At 37.5% G+C, this 11,327-nt stretch overlaps 1 protein-coding gene across 1 annotated transcript in view; it reads left to right on the top strand.

The window, feature by feature from the left end:
- Nucleotides 1-11,327, top strand: part of MNS1 (meiosis specific nuclear structural 1) — a 17,947-nt gene that overhangs the window by 396 nt on the left and 6,224 nt on the right. The window contains exon 2 of the mRNA XM_019619271.2: nucleotides 9-396. Within this exon, the coding sequence (XP_019474816.2) occupies nucleotides 9-396 (388 nt within the window). The remainder of the gene's footprint in view (nucleotides 1-8; nucleotides 397-11,327) is intronic.

Genomic DNA, 11,327 nt, shown 5'->3' on the forward strand with positions numbered 1-11,327 from the left:
CGCGACAGGCCGCTGCCGCCCGCCGCCATTTTATTCGCGCGCAGGCTGCCGAGTGGCGTCGCCTTCTCCACGGAAACCAGCCGTCCCCGCTCATCCCCCGTCCTCTCCGCCGCTGTGGGCCGAGACACGGCTTTCTTTTCTCTCCCCCGCGGTTCGTAGCCCTTGGCAAGCCTCTCCTGGCGCCGCTGGGTTTCGAGCGGCGGCCACATTTCGGATCTTGATGCCAAGTGGAGAAAGTGAAGCGATTGGTCACACGTCCCCTCGCGCGCACCGTGTGGAAGCCCTCTGTCAAAGCCCGCAGCCCGAGGGCGCGGGAGGACGGAGCCCTGCCCAGAGGCCCCAGTGTGTCACTGGGCTGCCGGCCATTGGGGCGAGAGAGAAGGGACGCGGTCTGAGGTGCCATTATACGCGACATTGTACTAAATCTTTATTACTTCTTTTTCCTTCGAGCCTTTTGGCTTTGCCTGCGGTTCTGTCATCGTTCCGTGATGGCAGTTGTTTCAGTCCTACCCCACGGATTGTTCTTTTGCTCTCTCATCTGTGTGTTTTCTGTTTTATGGTCTCTTTAGCCTTGTTCTCTTGTTTTTCACCTCCACACTGTTTGGTTTTGTTGCATTTCTCCCTGTCACCCTTCATTCCCTTTTTTACATGTGGCTCTCCCCCTCATCTGCTCATTCAGTGATATTTCCTTTCATGTGTTTCTAGATGATGATGCCCTCTGTACAATGGTTGATTCCCTCATTGGCAGCCCCTGAGTCCTGCACTGTACGCTGCAGCTCTGAGAAAGAATCAGAAAAGCAACATAGTGAGCAACACTGAGTTCCAGGGTCAGAGGTGTGGATCCAGATGGCCTTAACAGGGTCAGTTCATCAGCATTTCTATCTGTCTTTTTGCACCAGGGGAGATTCAGGTTGGATGGTAGGAAGTACTGCTTCTCTGAAAGAGTGGTCAGGCGCTGGAATGGGCTGCCCAGGCAGGTGGTGGAGTCACCAACCCTGGAGGTGTTTAAGTAGTGTTTAGAGATTGTGTTGAAGGACACTGTTTAGTGAGAACTACTGGTGATAGGTGAATGGTTGGATGGGATGATCTTGTAGGTCTTTTCCAACCTTGGTGATTCTTCTATTATATGTATATCTGGATATCTATATAGCGATCATAATACATTGAATTATGTAGACTCTATGTGATTTCAATGAAGAAATTTGCAAGGGGGAATTCATAAAGGCTTGCTTGACTGAACATAGAGGCTCTGTGCATAGTTGAAGGCTTTCTGTGGAAGTATTAATTGAAAAAACAGAAGTGCGTGGAGGAGATTAACTTAGAGTTCTGAGACATGAAGTGTAATGGGATAAATAGGAATGAAATGAAACACAGGACAAATAGCAGAAGGCAAAAAAAAAAAAAAAGAAAAAGCAGTTAACAATATAGAAAATGAAAGTCCTTGAGGGTAACATTGGTATTGATACGGGAGAATAAGTCGAGCCTTCGAAAAAAAGTTACAGAGCTTCAGGAAAAAATAATCAGCTAAGAAGTCAATCCATTACAGTTATTTTTTTGACTGATAAGAATAGCAATAGGTTAGTGGTGGCCTTTTAAAAAATGACATGCTTAACTCACAGAGTTAAGCTTTTGATTGGGAGAAACAAGGAAGAGAGATAGCAACTGTAAAAACCAGACCTCCACAGAGGGAAGGATAGATTTTGTTAAGTAATAAGTTGTTGATTCCAAGAGAGATTAAAGCATCATAATCTCTATAAATTAAGATTAAACCTCTATAGTGAGATATTGGAAGAATTTAAGAGAAACAGAGGAGCTAGAGAATGACAACAAGGGTGGGTGGCAGGATGAAAGCTACAAAGAAAGACACGCTCTTTCCAAAAGCAATTAATACTTTCTTTTTTTTTTCCCCCCGAAGTAGAGTATTTTTTTCTTTTTTTCCAGACTGGAATATTTTAGAAATATATGTGCTGGTTTTGAAGCTCTTATTGGATAAAGCTGTACAATCATGGCAGGCTAAAAATGCCAAGAATATCAGCTAGAGGATCTCCAGTAGCTAGATACTCGGGCAACAAAATCACTGGTTGGAATTAAAGAGATTGGAGTCAGTAGTTTTCTAGCCAGCTTTTAGCTAACTGTTAATAAACAAAATAGGGGTAATTTGTTATATCAAAAATGATTAAATATGTTAACACTGCAACACAAAGCTCTCTGTGTGTAAAGCCTATGGGAATGATAACATAAATGTATACTAGGATTGCAGATTTGCATTTTTCTATGATTCACAACATGATTTATTTAATATGATTTATTGAAATATTTAAATCCAATCAGTACTGGATTTAAAATTCAACTACCTTTGTTTGAAATAATATGAAAAGATTAGTATGTTTAGGTAAGTATTTATTAAGTGAACCTTTAAAGTATTTCTCCAGAGACTTAGGAAACAGAAATAAGAGATTGTGTTATATTCTTGATCCCTTCGTGTTTTATCACTTTTATGTTGATTTCATGTGACCTTAACAGTTGTGGTTAATTCTGTAATACTTAGCTGGTAACTGGGTAGAGAATAGGCTTATATCAAAGAGAACAGCCAATAGCAAGATACATACCGAGCTTGAAAAATTTATCATGTTTATCTGCAAAAAAGCACTTGAAAACCTAGCCTAGAGATTTATCTTGCATTTTTTACTCATAGATTTCCAGTTTCCATTCATTTATTTTCAAAAAGTTAACTTAAGCATTGTGATTGTGATATCAAAATGTTTTTGTCATTTTGAAACAAAATGAAGATTTCAAATGGATCACTACCTGCCATTATTTTGAGCTATTGCTGGAACATATTGCTAGTATCTCTCCATGATTAAAGGTAGCATGTCTTCATTCTTCTGTGGTTTTTAAGTGTTTCATATTTTTCTTTATTTTAGAAGGTTTCAGTAGGTCTCAGAATTACATGGCTCTAACAAAAAAGCATGCATTACAAGTTAGGTGGTCGCTGCATTGTTGATCTTTCAGCAAAGGAGTAGGTAGATCATAGAACAAAAGAGCTGAGTAAGCATACTGGTAGGAGTGGTTTAGGACAGAAGGCTGTGAATAGCTGCTGTTAGAATAGTTTATTGCAGAAGACAGCTGAGGATCAATATACAGTGTTTATTTTTTATTAGAACAAAGAACAGGCATTATTTAATTGCTACCTATGGCCCTCTTCTGCAGGCACTAATTTTGTAATCTTCCTTCCCTCCTCCAATAAAAATATGAAAGCCTGGGATATATATATTGAGCTTTTCTCTTCACTATTTTAGATACATTTTTTGTTCATAGCATATTCTTACTGGCTTAGTGTCTTCATTCATTATGTAGACTTTTCCACACTTCTCATGAAAGTTGTAATATTTTGCAGAGAGCTGTATACCATCAACAGCTAACACTGTAGGAAGACGCATGATTTCCATGTATGTGCTCATTACTTGTCTGAAACAGAGAGACTATTACATTGTCCTAAAATGCTTTCACAATAGTATTTTAGGGCAATGTATTCTTCCACAAAAATCATTGTAAATGTACCAGGTTAGAGAGCCAGCAACTGATTGAACTACTCAAGTTGGTTTGGTTTGTTGTTTTTTTAGGCCCATGCTAAACAAATAAATAGCATAAGTAACATCATGTATGTGCACAAGTCTTAATATTTTTAGACCAATAATCACATTAAGGGTTTTATGTATTGTCCTTGCTAATGTGGTAGAACTAAATTCAATTCATATATGAGAGGCCTGTAGTAAAATACCATCTCTGTTGACTCCAACTCTAGAAGGAAATGGCTTTTACAGGACTCACTGCTGTCTGCTGCACCCTCCATGCTAGGAAAGAGGGATGCTTTACTGAGGCAGTAAAACACAAACTGTATCATTCTCATGCGTATGCAAGTTTCTTTGACCAGGACAGTCTGTACTGCTTGGATTACCCTGCCCTGGGTTAAGCACTCATGAATAGACTGTTTACTGTACTATGATTACATTCTCAGTTCTGAATACTGTTACTTTTCTCAGTCAACACCCACGTTTTTAGGCAAGTGAATCCAAAGCGATCCAATCCTCTCTCGAAGAAGGTCTGTGTTCCTGGGGCTGCCTCTTGCAGCACTGTACCCCACAAGACTGCCATATCTTGTTGTGCACGTGACATAAGCTGCCGTTCACACCATGCCTCTTATCTGCATGCTTCACAAGCAGGGCATGCACAGGGAGCCTTGTACAGAACAAAAACCACAGCCTGAGCAGGCTGAACCAAGTAATAAGGAAGTAAAGCAGAGACAGGCTGACTGCAGCACACGCGGATAGGCAGGGGTATAAAGTTAGCAGGCAATTTTTGTTTACCATCAATCTATCTAGCCTTCCTAAGTGTACCACAGCTTAAGTGTATCGCTGTAACCTAAGCCACTGTAACACTTACATCCCCTTTCACACTTCAGTAGTTTTCCTGTTTTACATTTCTGCTTCTTTTTTCCACCTCCAATTTTCTAGAGGGGTAAGAAGGAAAAGGATAATTTTTGAGTGAATTTTAAGTGAAATTCCATACTTTCTTTTCTGAAAAGTCAATTTTTATTTTTATTTTTTAGCTCTGAATACCTTAATTTTTACTTTCAAAGATACAGTTGGTATTTTGTATTTCTATTGTGTCAAGTTCTTTGGTGGAAATAACAACCAATCCTGAACTCTCCCCCAGATCAGACTGATTTTAATAAAATACATAACTCTTGTCCAATTACAGAGAAAATAATAGTGCAAACTCATTTTCAGACACGAGTGGAGTGGTAAGATCTAGACAATGTGTAGCTATTAAATCAATAATCCAGACACGGGGGGAATTCCTCAGACAGCTGCTGTGTTGTTTTTTTCCCTAATCAGTCATAATAATCCAGCAATGTTTGAAATGGCATAATTGCATATCTGAACATAGTTTATGCTGATATTTTCTCATGGTTTTCCAATGCCTCTCTAAATTGTAAAGAAGACCAAGTATTATCAATAGCTGTGTATTTCCTATGAAAAAGCTGCTAGCTTTTGGATATATGAAGTCTGCAAAAAATCTTTGGACCTTACCAACAGATGTCCTAGAATGGTTTACTTTCAGTTTAGCCTGTTATTGCATGTTTTGTGGCAGGATGACACTAATGGATGTTAGTTGTTTATGCATTAAGTGTTGTGTAGCAGAACACACAGAGGAGGTATGCATGAACCAAGAACACGGGTTTCAAGAGACAACAGGCCTGGGGGATGGTCAAGCTGTCCTACTAAGTCCTTTCCATCTCCACTGCCTCCAGTTCTGCTTTCGTATTGGTTTCAGTTTGGTGGAAATGTTTATTCTGCTTCTAGTGGCTGTGTAGACATACATATACAATATCTAGCTGCTAGGCTATTCTGAATTATTTTTATATAGCTATCACTAGCATACTTGGGGTTTACAGAATGCCATGTACAAGCACAAACATTTTTCTTTGTTCTTCTCTGTTTTGCTGCAGTATTGAAGCTTACTTATTTCTATGTCCTTTCTAACCTAATCCAAACAATAACCTTGGCTCAACAATTTAAACATATTGAATCCCCAGCCAGAGTAGTTTTTCCTAGTAATACTCTGATTACAGCAGCTTTTATGTCTGAACAGGAAAGGACCTTAAACACTAAATCTCATCAGCACTGTAAAAAATAAGTGGTGAGCATCAGTCACATTTTCTTGGAATACCACAAGTCTTTCTTGAGGCTTAATCCTTTAATCTCTGGGTTTTGGGCACTTCTGTTCTGATTACTACGGATCAAAAGGTTTGGCAAATACTTTTCCACACCACTCTTCAAAGTAGCCACTATAATATTACCAGGTTGTGACAGGTGTATGATTTTTTTGTTGTAAAATGTTTGGGGTTTTTTTGGAGCAGGAAGAAAACAACAAGCCAAACCAACCTATCAACCGAACAGAAAAAGCCCGTACATACCAAACAAAAAGAAAAACAAACCCTCATGAAGTTAGTTTAACAATACAACAGTCTGCCTCATTGAAAACAAATAAAAAAGCATGATCAGGAACATGGCAACATCAGAGCAAAGAAGTATCTTTCACTGATGATGGAAATTCCTCCTATTGCATGAGACAATTCCTAACTGAGACTACCACTGAAGCACTGCTATTATATATACACTCTTTCCAAAGTAATAATTAATTTCACTGAAACTAGAAATCTTACACCCTTTCCTGTCTGAAATACACTCATGTGAGAAGTTACAATTAAAAAAAAAGTATTCTGCACCTCAACCTTAGTCCAAAATCAGTCCCTTAGACTTTACTACCAGACTGTTTTGACACATGTTCATCATTCTCTTCTGGGATGCAACTGCTTTTTTTCTAAAGCATGCTATTTCCTCATCCTATTTCAAACAAAACTACAGAAGTTGAAATAAAACAATGAACCCTTCTACCCTCTACCTTCAACTTTAATTTTATTCATTGCAAACTGGAAATAATATTGAGCTAAGTATTTTCCTAAACATTTTTTACTTAATCACTGGAACTAAGACCACTACTTTGTATGTTAGCTTTTCTGTCTAAAGAAAATATCCTATTTCACTTAAATTTAAGGGAGGCACCAAGCCGCTGTTAAGAAGAAATGACTTTTCAAAAGAAGGACATGCTCTTGACATGGCAGATTTGGAGAAAGAAACAGTCTTGTCACCCAGATGCAGAGCCCTGCAGTTAGAGCAGGAGCACCAGCAAATCTCTTCCCTTTCATCCCATTCTTCATTACTGGTCTGCATTTGCTATTACTGTCCACAGTGGTGTTGGTGAGAAATCCAGTCATATACTTGGAACCACAGAAACCCTATAGCCTAAATGAGCCAAATGCTTCTGTTCTTTTAATGAACATTTTATTGGCATAGGTGTGCCATCACTTGTATCCCGTTCCTCTTCACTTCAAGGAGTATGTTCTGTACATAGTAGGCAGCAAAGAAATCATTTAGAAAACACTTTTGTGTTCCATTGCTTTTGTGAGACTTGCCACATTGTATGTTTGAGTGTGTGTATCAAAGGTGAATGCAGATAAATTCACTCAAAATTGCCTTGCAGTTGACAACAGCAAAGCAGATCTGGCCTTTATTATCATCTTACATATTTTTCTTAATTTTTCATTCAGTGCAGAGTAAGATGTAATCTAAAATATTCATTGACTACAGTGTGGCACCACCAAGCAAATTAATGCTATGTAACAAGTACAAACAAGTTCTAAAATGTTAAAAGTGTCAATGTTAGTATTCACAAATTATATATCCCCAGTGTAGCCTTAAACTAGAATAACATGTTTTGGCATTTGCTCATTCTATATTGCTGGATAAAAGAAATGTTAATTCATGCTGTATTATCGATTCAGCCCTTGGCTCCTCTGCTTTTTCCTGCTCTGTGATAGAAATCCAGTAGCAGTGTAGTAAAATGAAGTAAAAATCCACCTACGTGCTCCTGTGTTAAATGAATGCATGTGACTTGTTAATGCATTAAACTGCTTTGGAAAATAATTTTAGCTTATGTGAGGCACAAGCTTCTTCACTAATTATAATAATACATGTGTAATTCAGTGTTGGGTAGAGGGAGAATGTTATTTTGTTGGTTTTTGCTGGTTTTCATAAACAAATGCTGACAGCAATTGTTATTATTTGCAGAGCCAGCAGAAATTCTTGTGATATTTTTTCTTCTACCACATGAAAAAGAGATGTTATGTTAACAGCACAATATTTGATAGCTTTTAAAAATACATGGCCTAATTTTTAAGCATGCTAAGCACCCACAGTTGCAACTGAAGTCATCTCCAGTTGCAGGATGCCCCACAGCACTCTAGAGCAGTCCTTGGATTTGGGATCCAAGTACAACATTAGTGATTGTCTCTGATGTGAGGGTAGCCACCAGGAAAAGAACAAGTGTTTTGAACTAAAGTTGTACTGAATCTTTTGAAAGTTACATATATTGAACACGCTCAAAAGCTTTGCCTACGTATCACTGCAACAATCACACTTAAGTAGTAATTTGCCAGTTAGCTTAAACTAAATCAAGGCTTCAATAATGGGGATTTGTGAGCAAAGCTATGATGGGACAGGCACAGCTAAATGCTTGTCTTTCAAAGAAAGCACCTTGCCATGGCAAAAATAACCTTGGATTGAATATTGAACTTGCAGGCTAGGGCCATTTGGCAGTGATTTGAGGGTTTCAGCTGTATTATGGTCACAACTTGTTTTTCTTTAGAGGAGCTAAGATTTTCCCAGGATTTGTGCCTCAGCAGGTGATAGTGAACGGATAACTGAGAAGGCCTCCTGAAAAATAAATACCACATAGAATTTCAAATCCCTGACAAAAATACATACATAAATACAAACTTTCTTAGTTACATGTCACTGGAACAGAAAAATGCTGTTGCTTCTGTCCCATCACTCCGTAGAGTCCTCTTTTCCAAACAAAGTTGAATCCCCCATTTTCATGTAGAATATTGTACATGCACTGAGAGGTGTAGGACAGATTTACAAGCAATGTAGTGGCAGGTAAAAAGCTGTACGTTCCTTTAAAATTTAATGTCAAATAATTTATTTGCATTATTAAATTAATTTCTGTGTTCAGATGCTCTGAACCTTTGGGTAACACAGTGGGAGTGAAGACAAACTGGCTAGCGTTCATTTTGAATGCATCAGCTTTTATGCTGTTGGCTGAACTGAGTAGAAGGAGCATTCCAAAGTCATTTAAGTTCAAAGACTGGGCTGTGGGTTCTTCTCCTGAAATCTAAGCAAAAGATCCACTGAAATAGCTATTTTGTTTACTTACATTTGGACAATCCTTTCTTGACACTCAGAGTTTTCAACATGGAGCCACTGCATAAGGAACAGCCAGTGAAATATAGAGATAAAAACAACTGATTGTCAGCAAAACAAAAAAAAAAAAAAAAAGAAAGAAAAAAAGCTGAATTCTCAATATAAACAGCTTGAATAGTGAAAATACTCATTGTAAAATTAGTTCTAGTTTGAATAAATTAAACATTTCACACATAAATAGTAGGAATAAAGTTAAATTTAATTCATTTTAAATGACAAAATCTACATATCAGGCAGCTGTGATTGTAACCATGATTCTGTAGTGCTTCACGTGGTTATAACCACATTTCTGCAGTGCTTCATTTCATTGTATATTAAATCATGAAATGTATTTAAATAAAATTAAACTCAGTGAAATTCTACTGAGGTTGATATAGACTTCTGTCACGCCTCCACAATGGTGAGTTCAGTTCTGTGAATTTCACCTGCCTGTCATTTCTTAAACAGCCAGAACAGCTGTGTTGTAAATGATAGTCTTAGTGCAAACTTGAAGTTCAAAAGCACACGAAAACAAAATAAATGATACTATGCAGAGTGAAAAGCTGCTATATTCACTGTAGGGACAATGTTTGGGGAGGAAGTTGGCATGAGTTTTAATGTATTCAGTTTTCATATATTTGCTGATGTTTCTTAATCCTTCTCCTTAGTTTTATTTTAAACCTCAGAAGAGAAAATTATGGTTTCAATTTAAAATTTTATTAAGTGAATATCAAATACAGTAAAATCACCTTAATAGCTTTTGATAAACTCTTAGCAGAGGACTGTGTTTCTGGAACAATATAATCAGGGTTTTGCTCATATACAGCATTGTTGGTGAAAGAGAAAAAAAGAAGGTAATAACAGTAATAAATATGTTATTTTTCCTCTTTATCCTTTTAGTCAGTACAACATGGACAGCATTCAAGCATCCCTGTGTTGCTCTGGCACCATGACTAAGTGCTGGCCTGTGTTGGAGAAAGCACTTCCACTAATGTTGTGGTTTATTTTACCATGTAGCTTTAGCAAATGTGTTAACATTAGCAGTAAAACTGCAGATGATATTGTTCCATGCCATGTATAACTGCATTTTTCCTTATGTGGTCAGCTGCTCAATAGCAAATGGAATGTTAAGCACTTCACAGACAATTGTTTGCATTGGAGTTTTACAAAGCTACCTGTGTGACAATGATGGTTGATGATCTGGCAGGGCTACAGAAAGCGCTTCTTAATGTACAACAACTAAAATATATTTTTCCCTACCTGTACAGTATTTTTGTAGATCTCCTCTGAAAATATTTGAGTTTTCATGAAGTTTGATGTCAAACTGGAACTCCATTTCAGGAAAGTGGTTAAACTCATATAGAGTGCTAAGCATGAGAGCTCTTATCTAACAGTGTTACTGAACTGGATTTCTAAATTTGTTTCATCCTCTTTTGAATGGAAATTGATCCATTTGAAATACTGCTCTTGCTAACCAAACTGTACCTTTATTTCCAGAAAGACATGCTAGCTGAGCTAATATTTGCCTTTAAAGTTTAGTTTCTCCAAACAAACTTTAGGAAATAGTTTAATTTATGTCTGGGTTATAGTAGAATGAATTTTGTAATGAATGTATAAGAGATAGGAGAAGCATATCTAGCATTCCTAAAAGTAATATGAAGTGCCCTATTGCATTGTTTGATCTATGACTATGCTGTGCTGTTTGAGTTAGTAAGCTTTCTTCTTTCACTATAAATCTTTTCCTAATGTTTCAATCCCCAAATTATGTATTAATTAGATTAGTAATATGATATGAGACCCTTCTGTCTATTTCCAAGTTCTTTAGAATTCCCTTTCATATATGAGGTTGATTTAATTTAAAAAAAAAAAAAAAGACCTCACACAAGCACTTTGCAATCTATACTCTTCCATTTCATTACCTTATCGATTTTTCAAGTTTTTCAATTCCAAAAATATTGTGGCAGAGACCATGATACAGAGACTACCTTTGGGATAGATTCTGTGTAATCTGAAGTCTTTTCAGTGTGCACTGCAGCTGTAGACACAGAGTAGACCTGAGCTCATTAATTCAGATTTCCACTCATGTATCTTGCAATACTTCGGTCTAGGTGGCTTTAACATTTAACCTGGAGATACCTCGTTGTTACTGCCTCCGGTTCAGCTCCTTGAGAACACTATTCTGGAGACAGTTCATATTAAAACAAAGCTTTAGTGTTCTAGGTCAACTAGTTCCCAGACATCCACTACAAGAGCAGGTGGAAGTGCAAAAAGCAGCAGAAATTGTAGGAAATGACTTCTTTGTTTGAGGGAGAAAAGATGAAGAACCGAGCCCACTTTTCTTTATCAAACATCAAAGGGTCTGACAACCCAAATCTGTTACCACATATGCACAGTTTGAGAATACCAGCTATCATGCCCAAATTTCAAGGGCATATATTCATAACAGCCTTTCCTCAGTAA

Source organism: Meleagris gallopavo, chromosome 12 (genome assembly GCF_000146605.3).
Source record: "Meleagris gallopavo isolate NT-WF06-2002-E0010 breed Aviagen turkey brand Nicholas breeding stock chromosome 12, Turkey_5.1, whole genome shotgun sequence".
Classification (NCBI taxonomy): Eukaryota; Metazoa; Chordata; class Aves; order Galliformes; family Phasianidae; genus Meleagris; species Meleagris gallopavo.